This window comes from Citrus sinensis, chromosome 9 (assembly GCF_022201045.2).
Source record: "Citrus sinensis cultivar Valencia sweet orange chromosome 9, DVS_A1.0, whole genome shotgun sequence".
NCBI classification, from domain to species: Eukaryota; Viridiplantae; Streptophyta; class Magnoliopsida; order Sapindales; family Rutaceae; genus Citrus; species Citrus sinensis.
Window position 1 is genome coordinate 25,006,988 of NC_068564.1, and position 14,275 is coordinate 25,021,262.

The following is a 14,275-nucleotide window of genomic DNA, read 5'->3' on the forward strand; positions in this document are numbered from 1 at the left end:
GCCTCTTTAGCAGAACATCCCAAAAAAAAAAAAAATCTCTCAACATTTTCGGATTTTCTCCTCTCGTTATCTTGGCAGCTTGGCTTTGGCACCAGCAGCAGCAAGAGAACAATGGCGACTCTGTACGCACCATCAATCCTCGCATCCAAACCCCTCCTCTCATCTCGCCCTCAACTCACTCTGGGCCTCCGAGTCGGCTCACCGACTCTCCGCCTCCCATCTCGCGCTCACTCGCGCTCGATCTTGACCGTCAGAGCTGGGGCAACGGACAGCGAGTACTCGTCCAAGAGAAGCAGCAGCAATGAGCCGAGGGAGACGATTATGTTACCGGGATGTGACTACAACCACTGGCTTATTGTCATGGAGTTCCCCAAGGACCCTGCTCCCACGAGAGAGCAGATGATTGAAACTTATCTCAATACTCTTGCCACTGTTCTTGGAAGGTGCTTCCTCTCAATTTTTATAGATAATGAAACATCGTTTTGTGTTTTAAATTTTTGAACGGGTTTATGCTTTGAGTGAAAATAGTTCGTAGAGGTCCAGTTTGGACCTTTTAGTTAAAAATTGATTTTTAGTGGAAAATAACTTAAACTTCCGTCAAAGTTTCCATTTTTTTTTCCCTTTTGTGTACGTGTGTTCTTGTGCTAGTTGTTTTTCTTTGAGTTTGTAGAGAATTATTGATTCATTTTCCATATAGTGAGTAGGTTTATTTGGAAGAGTGACAATTTTAGCTAAACCCATGTTAGAAAGTTTATGCATTTTTATTACAAGCTTCAGCTTTATGTCTATGTAAAAGATGGTGAAATCTATACAGAAGAATGTTTTTTGGGGAGAAATTTACCTTGGAATGTTTTCAAGTGGAACAACCAGATCTTAAATGAAGTAATGGGATGGATTATCCATTTTAGGGTTTAGGATGAATCTATTATCAAGACGATTGTGGGTTTTGACTTTTATTTTCTTGTCCCAAGTTAGTTATTGAATTTGCATGCGTCCCCGTGTTACTATGAGGGTGCATTATTATAAGACCACGGATTATGTGTTTCCATCAATTCGTTCTAGTGGATCTCACATGGGGTTTTCTTGTTACAGCATGGAAGAAGCAAAGAAGAATATGTATGCTTTTAGCACCACTACTTACACTGGATTCCAATGCACAGTATCCGAAGAAACCTCAGAGAAATTCAAAGGTGTGTAGATCGGCACTTGATTAGTTTAGCCATCTTGTTTTTCTGATCTATGAATGCTGAGATGTATTGTAACTACTATAGGCCTGCCTGGTGTTCTTTGGGTGTTGCCCGATTCATACATAGATGTCAAAAATAAAGATTATGGAGGTTTGTATCTCTCTTTTGTTGTTAAATCACAGAAACGGACATAATTATGGATTACCAGATTGCTTTCATATTCTGTCCATGTAATGTGCTTTGCTATTTATCTTGTGGGTTTGAAGGTGATAAATATGTCAATGGAGAGATCATTCCCTGCACATATCCCACTTATCAGCCAAACAAACGAAAAGAATCAAAATATGTGAGCAAAAGATATGAGAGACGAAGAGATGGCCCTCCTGCTGAAAGAAGAACGAGACAAGCAGCTGGTCAGTCAGAATCAGCGTCGTCATAAGGTACAGAAATGCTGATTTATAGATTAATTACTTAATTATGGTTTGATGTTTTTATTTTCAGTAATGTTTGTTTTATTATTTTCAACAGTTTGCGACTCCAAAAGCCAATCATACTACTGCCACCATGCGTATCAGCAGTCTAATCAAGACACCTGTTTTATGAGTTCTCAAGCTGTTCTTGGTAGTTTTTGTAATGGATATCATTTAATGTAGTTAGGATAGAAATTCTCTGGTAATCGCCATCATTTAGTTTTGTGCCTCTGGGCTTGTTATTTGAAATGTTGTCCACTGACATTTCATGGTTGCCGAAGGTCTGCTGTCTATTGTCTAAAAGTACTGTTGTGTCAGATTTCTCATTTAGCTTTAATATATAAAGTTAATTTTGCCGTAATTAGATGGATTTGGTCATATTATTTGTTGGATTATCTTTGTACGTGCAGGTCTGTGTGTCCGATGATGCATTTAGAAAAATAATCGGTCAGGATGATGCTTGGACTTACAGCAAGATTAAGCCATGTGGCCAGATGAAATCATTTCTCAAGCTTATCTTACTGCTTGCGGTATTAAAAGCTTTCCTTACTCTCTTAAAGCAACTCAGCGTTGCATTTTCAATTATGTGATGGGATTTATCCATTTTAAACTAGTTTTCATGTTGTAGTACCGTGTCCACTTTATGGAAGATCACTTTATGTCTTGCTATTGATCAGTGTTGATAAATTGCTCAGTTTTTTTGAGCTGCAATGGAACTTGCAGTTTGGTGATGGTAAGTGGTAACACTACAGATAATCGCACTCGGTTAAAACCAAAGCTGGAGGTTGCTTAATTCTACCATCAATTGTGGTAGCACGTGTGACCAATTTAGGAGATTTGCTGTTTTAAATCTGAACATCAAATGTCACCATGTCACAATGCAAATGAGACTTGAGCAGTGACAAAGTCGGCGATGTTATTCACGATATATTGTTATTATGTTAGATAGTATTATACGACCCTATTTAATTAATTAATAACTTGAGTATAATTCATTCGGTTGTTATGAACTGGGGATCAAAAACGGTTCAATTTTTCAGGGAGTGCTTTTATCTAATTTTGTACCAATTGAGGGGTACTAATAGATATGACCCATAAAGTTAATATTTGAATGCGATCTTTCTGCACTGCAAAAGTACGGCGGCACGTAAGAATCCCAAAGTTCGCAAAATTCCTCCAATCCTAATCAGAGTTCGAGATCACATGATAAAATGTTATTCTAATTTACTATTTAAGTTGGAATTCAACATGTTTAAATGTCTTGAATGGGCCACTTGGGCTTGTAGCCCAGCGGTGGACCATTGCCCTCAAAGTTAAGCATGACTATGAGGGCAATGGTTCGAGTCCTCATAGACTCAACCTCCCTCAATAAAACATAATTGTGTGGAAATTTCTTATAGCGTCTTTCTCCCTTGCGAAATGCGAGTGGAGTAGAGTCATCCTTCCTCCGTGAGGGGTATTTGGATGGACATGTACTTCATAGAATAAAAATATAATAATATAAGTCCCATGTATATATATCTGATTGTAAATATCAGTGTAATGACCTGCTGTGATAGCAGTTGTATATATCTCTGTGTAATACAGTAACCTGATGCTTAATCAGTTTCAAAAAAAAAAAAAAAATGTCTTGAATGGGTTTCATCAAAACTTGGATTTTTAGAAATATATTACAAGTGGGTTTAATAATTACATAAATATAACATATCAATTAATGCGTATGACAAATGGTTTTAGTTAATTCAAATGTCCCAAACCCTAAATTTCTAAAAATATGTCACGTGAGTTTAATAGAACATTGAGCCCTACCCTTCCTTCCCTAGAAACATTGCACATTTATAGTGTATGAGTATGACCAGTTCTTTCTCATTTTAGCATTCTTGTAAGTCAATCCTGCTGCATTTTCAGTGACAATTTTCGTCTTTTTCTGGCCCAAGAAAAAAGCATTTGCCTCCACGCAGGATCGAACTACGGACCTTCAGTTTACAAGACTGACGCTCTACCACTGAGCTATAGAGGCGTGATTGTTGGTTCATCCAATAGAAACTATACTCTAAATTAACACAATTGGGAAACTAGAAGAACGGTAGCTCTTGAACATATTTTTCTCCGCAGTTAAAAACTAAAGAACGGCATGCGGAAAAAGATTACATTATATGAGAGACGAAGAAAGACGAATATCAAGAGCGGTAATGTGACCAAGAAACGTAACCAGCTGAAAAATGTTCAAGTCCCCCACTTCGTCTTGAAATAAAATAAGATGCAGTACTTGGATTCCTTCTTCGTCTTGGAACTCTTAAAATGTCCCCCACTTCAGTCACTTTTGATCTTGACAATTCATTTACATCAAAGCATGAGCATATGCTACATACATACATACATACATACATGCATACATATATATATATATATATATACTGATGAATATTTTATCTGCCATCCAAACATGCAAAAATTAGGGGGAAAAAAAAAAATGCAAGTTGGAAATTAGGTTATTGCAGTCGAAAACATATTTTATGAGTTAAAATGCCACACAGTACCGACTGTAGGATTTTCGGCAATTGGCATGTGTTGGTTAAATATTATAACAAAATTATCGATCATTAGAGGCAAAATTAATGATAATGATTAAGGCTGATCGTGATCTCTTTGGTCGAGGACCCCGTGTTTTATGGAGCGTCTTTGTCAGCTCCCCGCCATGGAGCGTCTCACCTACCGCTTTCTTTTTTTCAATTAATTCAATTAAAAACCATTATTTTTCTGACATTAATACCTGCTTAAGCTGATTAATTAATTAACACAAAGCTTCTAGCATAATTAGCATGGAGACCATAACACCCTTTACTGCAAAAGCATTGCTAATAAATTTTTATTCTGCTGACTGAGAAATTTCTTTACTAGTTCAAAAGTACTATGTTAACTATACAACAAATAAATAATAATATAATATATGTATATTTATTTTAAAAAGTTATTATACATATTGGACATATATTCAGGGGCGGATCCAGAATTTAATATTACCCCGGGCTAAATTTTAAAATTTATATTTTGAAGCGAACATAAAAATTTATAAGTAGAAATAAGTATATTAAATAAGGAGGAATACCAAGAATTTTATCTCTCTAAATATGTACTATAAACAAAAATAATTATAAAAAAGAGTAGAAAATAAAAAACAACTCAAATATGAAATTATTTTTTAATTATAGAATTTGACATTGCAACCTATAATAACTTGTAATTATATAAGGATTAAAAAATCAATTAAGAAATTTAAATTAACATAGATCAATACATGTAATTACAATCAATTAAAAATTGCAAGTAAAACTTTTATGCATGAAGTGAAGTACTAAATTATCCGACTTAATAAATTAAATAATTAAAATTTATTTATCCTTTCAAATTGTATAAGTATTTTTAATCAAAAGTTTCAATAATAAACTAAACTCAATTCAACAAAAAGATATTTGGGTGCAGTTGTTTCTTTGTCGGATGCTCTATCTCTCTTTAAAGAATTAGAAGTTGATGATTCTTCTATTAAAAGCTCTTAAAATACTCAAATTTTATTTTCTAACTTGTCCTCTTAGTTAATATAACTAATAAATAAAATCTGAAAATTCACATTAAAATTTTATGAAAATATTGATAATTGTTACTATATGTTATTTCTGTAAGTACTTTTAAGTCTAGTGATGATGTTATATTACATTGACATATATATTTTTTAATTAGAAGCTTTTTAAAATAAATTAAAGCGGTAATAAAATTTTAACACCCTAATGTTTTCAATCTATTCAATAAATATATAATTTAATCATTTTATAAAATAAGTCACTAATTTCAATTGAAAATAATATAATTGACTTAGGGACACATTTATAAATAAAATAAAAACTCTATTATTATATAAAAATAATGAAAACATATGGGTAATTGAGTTAGGGACATATTTAAATATAAAATGAAAACTCTATTGTTATACTAAATTGATGAAAATGTAAGGGTAGTTGAGTTAGGGATATATATGAAACTAAAATGAAAACTCTATTGTTTTATTAAATTATTAAAAAAGTAAGGGGTGTAAATGATTTTTTTCTAAACTAGACCGGGCTACAGCCCGGTCTAGCCCACGTGCAGGTCCGCCACTGCATATATTAATTAATTATATTATCTCTAATATATTTTAGAATTTCTCTTATCATGATAATAAACTATATATAAAATTTCTTGAGATCAATCAATGCAAATAACCTGGGTTAATGGTCAATTTTGTTAATTAATTAATTAATTTTTTTTTTTGAATTAGAGTAGCTATGAAAATAAATTTGTTGTGATATTTTTGGCACGCCACTCATCATAGTGAGGGTCACGCACATGTCACGCGTGGGGAACCTGCTTATCCCACACGTGGGCCAATTTTAACATTGTGTCGGGTCTGTCATTTGTCCACGTGTTTTACATCAACTTGCTAGATATCGAGGGTCCCCTACGAGTAAGTTGATCATTATCTGATGAAACTTTTGTCCAAGTGCTGTCACTGCCACCCTGCTCCTTTGCATGCATGCCCCTTGAAAGGGCAAAAATGTAAATTGCTGAATTTTTTTCTAATTTTTTGGTCATAAATATAATAATACCTAGACTGTGACTACATAATTCTAGAGATATTGTTCTCGCTGCTTAAGCCTTAACAGTGTTGTCAAATAATTAAATTTTATTAGCTTTCTCATTATTTGACAATATCAAAATTATAAGGTACATTAGGCTTGTTTGAGATTATTTTTGAAAGGTTTAAAAGTAATTTAAAAAAATTAAAAGTTAATTTTAATATTTATTAACTTTTTTTTTATAAATCGCTTTTAACAAAATTACACTGACTTTAGATTTTGAAAAGTAAAGAAAGAATAACTTTTCAAAATCTAATTTTAAAAATCACTTTTATAATACAATCTATATATCCTCTCACATATATTAAAAAAATCTAAAATTATCATTATTAATTAAGAAATAAAATTATTAATTTTAAAAAATTATTATTATTATTATTATCAATTATATTAAGACAATAAAATAAAAAATAAAAGTAATAATATAAAAATATATATTTTAATTTTCAATTATTATATGTACATAATAAAAAATATTTTATGTACATTTTATAAATGTTTAAATAAATTTTATTTAATATTATATTAATTCATTCATTTAAATTATTATATCAATTTAAAATAAAATTTACGATATGCATACGAATGCTTTTAAATTTTATAATACTTTTTAAAATAAATTTTATTAAAAATTTAACTAATTTATTTTACGATTGATTATTTTTACAACATAATTAATAACAATTATTTTAAAACCATATAACACTACCGAACCGGCCGATTGAATATTTTTTAAACCAAATCTTAAGTCCTATGCAAAACGAGTATATAGAATCTTCCCGAACTATGAAGTGTTAAATTACCTTTACACCCTTTAGTCCAGTTACTGAAACCAGTCTTTCGAAGACTCTGCAGGGCTGTGAGCTTTTTGGCTCTTTGACTGCAGACACAAACCGTTACTCGCCTCAGGTTTTCTTCTGATCCAACCGAATATTTTTCTGAATTGACCAAATTGCCCTCCAACCCTTAACCCTGGTTAAATATTCCCCTCGGTTGAGTAAAAAGAATACGAATTTGTGCTTAGAATTTTAATTAGTGGTTGCTTTTGCTTATAAGCTATAATAAGCATCTACATCTTAAAATTGCATTATATATTCGAAAAAATCTGAACAAACATAGATGGAGATTGATTGAGATATAGGCATGCAATTCGCAGGAGGGACCCTACTATAGTGAATTATTAAAGTTTGCTTTGGGTCAGGGAAAAAATTCCATTAAGATATTTTCACATATTTTATTATTAAATAAAAATATTATAACATAAAATTTAATGGATGGTTTCTTGGATTTACTATGATGTAATTGTGGTACCATATCATGATTGTACTCAGTCATTAGATTCAGTCATTTGCTTTCACCATATTTGGATTCAATTGTTGAAAGCAACTATAGTATGATACCACAGCTGCACCATAGCTTGACCCCGGTTTCTTTAAAAAATAACAAAGATAAATTAAATTCATACGAAAAATGAAATTGTAATATATGAGTGCGAGGAAATTTTTATTAAATATTTCTTCAAACTGATCAAATTTATTTTTAGTCGATTTTAAAATTTTTTTTTGTAAGCTCATTTTTTTATGGCTCATGGACCACATGATAATAGAACTTAAAAGTTAAAACACAATCAATAAAGTATCAAAATTAAGCAAGTAATCTTAGCTAATCACATTTACAAAATAAGCAACCCCAGCCATAATTGAGGTTATTAATTACTTTCATTCCAAAACCTTAACCAAGCAAACTCTGGAAAGCACAAATTTAGGCCCCCATCAGTCACCCACCCAACAACAACCAGAGGGGCAAAACAGTAATCTGCACATCTAAATCCACCCCTTTATTAAACACCTTTCCACTTTCCACTCTCCCTCCAGTTCTCCTTAAACCTCTTCTTTCTTTTTTCTTTCCAAACTCTCTAAAAAGAGAAGAAGAAGAAAAAAAAATGGAAAAAAGAAAAATGGAAATCTTTATGTTTAGCACCAAAAATAATAAAATCTTATTGACAAGTTTCTTGATTTTGCTCTTATCACCAATTGCCTTCTCATCTTCAATCCACGATCTTCTCAAGGCAAGAGGGTTACCCGCAGGCCTGTTGCCAAAAGAGGTGAAGTCCTACGCTTTGTATGAGAATGGGACACTCGAGGTTGAGCTCCAAGGGCCGTGCTTCACAAAATACGAGAACAGGGTCTTTTTTGAGAGCGTGTTTAGGGCTAATCTCAGCTACGGCAGCCTCACCGGAGTCGAGGGCTTGTCGCAAGAAGAGCTCTTCATTTGGCTCCCTGTTAAAGACATAATTGTTGACGATCCAACGTCCGGCCTCATTTTGTTTGATATTGTCGTTGCTCACAAAGAACTCTCTTTGTCTCTCTTTGAAGATCCTCCTGACTGTAAACCCCAAGGTATGTGTCAAGTCTCCACATTTTGATTTTGAATTTTTTTTTTCACATAATTTGCTGAATTTTTTTTTTAAATTTTATATCTGGGGTTTTTTTTTAAAAAAAAAAAAATTGTATGATCAGTTTGTGAAATGGGATTTAATGCAATTTTTTGGTGATGCCTTGTAATATTTTTTGAGTTTCACGGCAAATTCAAGAAACTGAATACAGACTCAGTTTCCTGGGCTGTTTCTTTGATATGTCTTTTTGTTTGTTTCTCTAACAAACTTACAACCACAAAAATGTTAATTATTATTATTATTTTAAAGAAAGAAAGAGATTTTTACCTTTATTTTGGCTTCATTTATTGTATAGTCTGAGTAAATTTATGTTTGTGAACTGATGTTAAAAGTGAAATATCATGTGCAATTGCAGGAGAGTTGAAGAATCATGTGAGGAAGGAGAAAGGATTTGTTGAGGCAATGAGATAAAAAAAAAAAAAAAAAAAAAAGATGTCAATTCCTGTGACAACTTTTGTCTTTTCTCTTATGTAACCCACCTTTAGCTTTTACTAATTATAGTTAATAAGTAGGTCTCTGTTTTTTGCATTTTGCCTTTCTTTTCTTTGTCTCTTCAAATATTTGAAGTTGCTTGGTAGAATTTGTAAAGATGAAAAATTCTGGGAATCATATCCTCTAATCAAATCTGACTTTCTCCTGCATAATTATCCCTTTTGTTTTTTTTAGCTGGATTTTTGTTCTCTTATATCAATTGGATTAGACGGTAAAGTTTACAAACTAATTGAAATGTTTGAAACCAAATCAAATTTTGAAACAATTCATTAGTTTTGAGCTGACTTTGCGGACTGTGACCCGGGGAATTTTATAATTAAAAGGCCGAAAAAAGCCTCTCTTCACGGGCCAATAATGTGCCTCATACAGACAAAAGTTTTCTTCACTTTTTTTTTTTATCAGATTTTTTTTAATCTTTCTTGGTAACATAAAAATATTTTCATTCATACGTTTACTATTAAATTTACTTTATTTATTTTACGCGGGAATCGTGGGCCAGAGCTGGGCCCTCCGGATTACTGCATGGGTTGCTGAGCGGACCCACGCGGTCACAAGGGTCCGGGCTAATCATGTTGTTGTTACATTTTTGTTGCTTTGCTTATTACTTTATTAGTGTGCTTTGGCAATTTCACAAATAATATATTATCCCTCCATTTTGATATATCTTTACACTAATTGGGTTATGGAATCAGGGCAAGTTCAAGAATATAAACAATCTCTGGTAGGTAGGATTGATGCTTTTCTTATATTTTATTTAGGGTGTTTTTAATTTTTCTTTTCATTAGTGATAACCTTTTTTTGATTCATTTAAAATGTAATTTCGATCCATCTAAGAGTCAAACGGTTCCATTTAAGTTTTTTTTTTAAATGATTTTGATGGACGGTTCTTTTATGTGTGTACTAGAAATTTGACTCAATAAATTAGTTGACTCTTATTCAAGATTAGATGAAATTAAATTTAAACTACTTCAATTTAATAGGTGACTCATTTTTTTTTTCTCAAAATAACACCTCTTATGAATTTGTACAAGACAAAATAAAAGAATACTAATTTGCATTTTAATTTTTCATTTTGAATAGGGAAACTTCTGTCGGACCTCTCGGCAGGCCGCCTTTTTTGTCGTTTCGTCTTTATTGCTTAGTAAAATGTCGGGTTCCGATGTCAGTTTCAAATAGCTGTGGACAAGTCCAAAGCTCGCACGCGCGCGCACACACCGAAATCTGATTAAGGATTCTGATTTTTTATTAGAATTTAAAAAATTATTAAATTATATGATTTAGTATTATAATGATAATAATATTATATTATTAAATTATGTGGTTTAATAATTTTTATTTTACACACAGTTTAATAATTTTTAAAAACTTTAACAAATTCAAGATTGTAGATTAGAGAACACACGCAAACGTAGGTGTGTATATAAGAATGAATAAATAAATAAACTTTAAAAAAAAAATGCGAAGAAAAAAGGCGTCCTTGTTGTTTGCATTTGACTGGTGCTGTTAAGTTTAGAAGGACCACCTAATTATCTAACATTATTGGGTATAAATGTATAATCGGATCGGTTGAATTAATAATTAAATAAAATTTAGATTACTAAAGTCGGGTGACAGAACAGAACAGTTCATCTACCGGGAAGGTCGTCTCAAGTTTTCAATTCATATTTCTAACTAATATAAAGATTATTATTATTATTATTATTTTTTGGCATTTCAAAACAGAAAAAAAAAAAATTGTTTAGGTAAACTTTTACATATTTTATTAATGGTATAATTAGTTGGAATCATTGTCCCAGCGGCTGGCAGTGGGCGGTAAAGAGGCTTGCCTACGTCTAATTTGGGCTCGAGTTTAAACAGTTGAACCCCAAATTTAGGTATGGGCTGTGTTTAGAGTTTTTACGTACTATTTACGAGTACAAAGAACGATGCATTTCGACCTAAGAATTTATTCTAGCGTACTGATATTTGACCATCAAATTATCTTGCAAGCCCTTTTTTTTAATTTATCTTATTACTTTTCATAATTATTTGTATTGAACAATAAAAAAAATTTAGTTTATTTTATTCACGCTCTACCTCCTTCTCTCTCTAATAGTAATTAACAAAGTGAGGGCTAATAAGATAAATTGAAAGAGTAAAATATCATTGTTCCATATTTTATTAGATCTCCTTTCAACATGAACGGACATCATTTACTTTCGCTTGATGAGTTATTAAAAATCTCATTGAGTCAGTTGGATTAAAATTAGATCTAATCACTCTTCAAATAAAGAGTAAGATAATCATGTTGGCTTGGTCTGATAACAGAATGACATCTAGTGTTATTTATCCTATCAATTTTGCTTTTGCTTCCCCGCTCCGTCACTATGAAACTATGAATTTTGATTTGTTAGAGAAGCACCGCAAAGATCCAATTTTCACCATTCTATACTAGTTATATCAACACTACTAAAGATCCCAAAATTTGAAGTTTAACTTAGTCTTAACTGACATGTCAGTCAACTAGGGTGAGCATCAACCTACTCAACCCATGAAACCGACCCAAGCCGCATGATTTTTTGCTGTTTGATTTGGGTTGGTAAAATATATGGGTTGGGCTGAAAATTTTTAACCCAACCTTCACACACGCATAGGGATGATAATTATACCCGTAAACCTGCAAACCCACCCAAACCCGTCCGCTGCGGGTAATTTTACCCGTTGCGAGTGGGTTTAGTATTATAAACTAAAACCCGTACATGGATGTAGGTGGGTTTGTTATTAACTTTATATCCGGTGGATACCCACATGGATATCCGCCAGACCCGCAATATTTTTTCTAAATATTTTTATTTAATTTTAATCTAAAAAATGTATAAAGAAAATAATGTAATTATTCAAATTATCAAATAGCCAAAGGCCTAAAGTTGTGTATGTGTGTACGTGACCCATCTTCCATTCTAAAGTCATGACCTAAAGAAAACTAAAGGCATTTCCCCTTTGACTTAGCCGCACACCCGTGTGACTATCTCTCATCTCTGTCTTCATTCAATCATTCTTTTCTTCTTTAGTCGTGAGCTTGTGATAGTGAGCCAGTGCCTTACACCCAACTTAATTCATGGATTATTATATACCTATTATAATTTTGTTTGTACTATTTTTCTTTAACTTAATACATGAATTATTTTATTATTATAATTTTTTTCTTCGAATTAGTAGTTAAAAATATTATTCTTAATTATTATTGTAGGCATCGTGTTGGATGGGTGCTTATGATGGTGAATGAAATGAATATCTTCTCTTGGAGCTTGTTTTAAATGATAATATGAAATGTAATTGTTATTTTTAGATAGTAGTTTGTGTTTTTTAAATGGATTTATGTAATTTATACTTAAAATTGAGAATTTGTGTTGGATTGATGTTGAAATTTTAATTTTTCATTTACATTGTTTAAATATAAAATTGAGCATGTTATATGAAATTTGAGGTTATTATTATAAATTTATATACTATACATTTGTGATTTTAAATGCAGAAACTTGCAAAAAATATGTCGGGTACCATTGCGGGTTTGGTAATTGTCAAAACCCACTGTGGGTTGCGGGTGGGTTTGGTAATTTAAATTTTGTGCGGGTTTGGCTTTGGTAATGACAAAACCGCTGCGGGCGGTGCCCATTGCCATCCCTACATACACACAAAATTGATAATTTATATAAAAATTAAAAAAAAACAAAATATAAATATAGAAGGATAAGAAAGTCTCTCACAACTGTCGAAACTTTGTCAATTATAGTAACCCTAACGCAAATTCATTTTGAATTGCAGCCCAGCCGCAAAGGTTCTTATTTTTGTTTTGAAACAAATTGGTCAACTTTATTGTTAAGAATTGAATTGGATTAAATTATTAGGTGCTCTATAATATTTTTTTATGAAATAAATTGGTAAATTTTTGGTTGTGAAGGTGTCAAGAACAATTTCACCAAACCGAATCTTCAAATTTCACATTATATTTCATCTCAAATCATTATCAATTCCACGACAGTCATGGGGATTTAAAAAAGTAGGTGACGTGAAACTGGGTTCTTTCGTGTTGGCCATTTAGATGCATGTTTTCCATGCTTAGATTATTAGTTTTTGACTAGAGGAAGGGATTTCGGGACCAATATTCTGCAATTTTCACATAAAATAGGAGGAAAAAGAAATCGTGATTGATATTTCTTTTTCGTCCTATTGAAACAAGTTTTGCTAATATTTATATGAATTGAGTTATTTGGTGTGAATTTTTTTTAATGAAAAAACTATGGATAATTTTGGAATTTTTAAGAGTGTGTTGAGTAAATATTTAATTTTTAAATTAAACAAACGGGCGTTTCAAGTAAAATGGTGTTCAACACCCGCCCTTTGGGGTAGGGATGGTAAGATAACTCGGATGATCTGGGTCGGGTTTAATATGTACTGCATTTAAATAATATGTAGATTCGGTATTGATTTTTTTGAATCCGAATGTATCCAGGTCCAAGTCTAAGTTTAGGTATATCCAGAACTCGGATATATTTATTTTTAATATAAATATAAAAAATAAAAAATCAATGGAAAAAGAACATCAAAACCCTAGTTTACATATTTTAGGCTTTTAGCTTATATGGCCGCCGCCATTTCCTTTCTTTTTCATCTCCCAAATTCATCAATTTAAATCATTATCATTATCAAATCGTCATCAATCATCATCAAAAGCTTGAATCTCTCAATAACTCCTAAGCCCATTCACAGTCACAGTTCACGCATCTATGTTTTAGTTTGCTATCATTTTAGCTGTTGTTTGATGATGATAAGCTGACAATCACAAAATTTAGGTTTTGCTTTGCACTTTTACTGCACTGTTTTGTTATTATTCGTATTTTTATATTGAAGCAAATCGGTGATGGAAAAAAATTGGTAAAATTGAACATCAATGCCCTACCTTCGGTTTTCTACTCGGAAACAAGCCCATAAATGCTGGTGCCCATTCTGGAATTTTGCCAT

At 31.9% G+C, this 14,275-nt stretch overlaps 2 protein-coding genes and 1 non-coding gene across 4 annotated transcripts; 2 read left to right on the top strand and 1 right to left on the bottom strand.

Annotated features, from left to right (window-relative positions):
* The first annotated feature begins 4 nt into the window (after window positions 1–4).
* LOC102620552 (multiple organellar RNA editing factor 9, chloroplastic) lies at window positions 5–2,326 on the top strand. Of its 2 annotated transcripts, none has more exons than XM_006475194.4 (5): window positions 5–443; window positions 1,093–1,190; window positions 1,272–1,337; window positions 1,454–1,627; window positions 2,068–2,326. In XM_006475194.4, exons 1-4 carry the CDS (start codon window positions 112–114, stop codon window positions 1,624–1,626), a joined length of 669 nt encoding a protein of 222 aa, XP_006475257.1. In that variant the 5' UTR covers window positions 5–111; the 3' UTR covers window position 1,627; window positions 2,068–2,326. The 2 variants fall into 2 exon arrangements, with proteins under 2 accessions (XP_006475257.1, XP_006475256.1); XM_006475193.4 differs by lacking the exon at window positions 2,068–2,326 and adding an exon at window positions 1,716–2,018.
* A 1,279-nt stretch (window positions 2,327–3,605) lies between these two features.
* On the bottom strand, window positions 3,606–3,677 carry TRNAT-UGU (transfer RNA threonine (anticodon UGU)). The gene has a single exon. It is a non-coding gene; the product is annotated as a tRNA-Thr (tRNA).
* Window positions 3,678–8,160: 4,483 nt separating this feature from the next.
* On the top strand, window positions 8,161–9,426 carry LOC102621004 (hypothetical protein). The gene is made up of 2 exons (XM_006475195.4): window positions 8,161–8,726; window positions 9,138–9,426. The coding sequence occupies exons 1-2, from the start codon at window positions 8,270–8,272 to the stop codon at window positions 9,191–9,193; spliced, it is 513 nt and encodes a 170-aa protein (XP_006475258.1). The 5' UTR covers window positions 8,161–8,269; the 3' UTR covers window positions 9,194–9,426.
* Window positions 9,427–14,275: the final 4,849 nt, after the last annotated feature.

Coding starts and splice junctions, on each gene's coding strand:
- LOC102621004 (XM_006475195.4), top strand. CDS start 8,270: ATGGAAAAAAGAAAAATGGAAATCTTTATGTTTAGCACCAAAAATAAT. Junction 8,727..9,137: donor TCCTGACTGTAAACCCCAAG/GTATGTGTCAAG, acceptor GTGCAATTGCAG/GAGAGTTGAAGAATCATGTG.
- LOC102620552 (XM_006475194.4), top strand. CDS start 112: ATGGCGACTCTGTACGCACCATCAATCCTCGCATCCAAACCCCTCCTC. Junction 444..1,092: donor CTTGCCACTGTTCTTGGAAG/GTGCTTCCTCTC, acceptor TTCTTGTTACAG/CATGGAAGAAGCAAAGAAGA. Junction 1,191..1,271: donor AACCTCAGAGAAATTCAAAG/GTGTGTAGATCG, acceptor TAACTACTATAG/GCCTGCCTGGTGTTCTTTGG.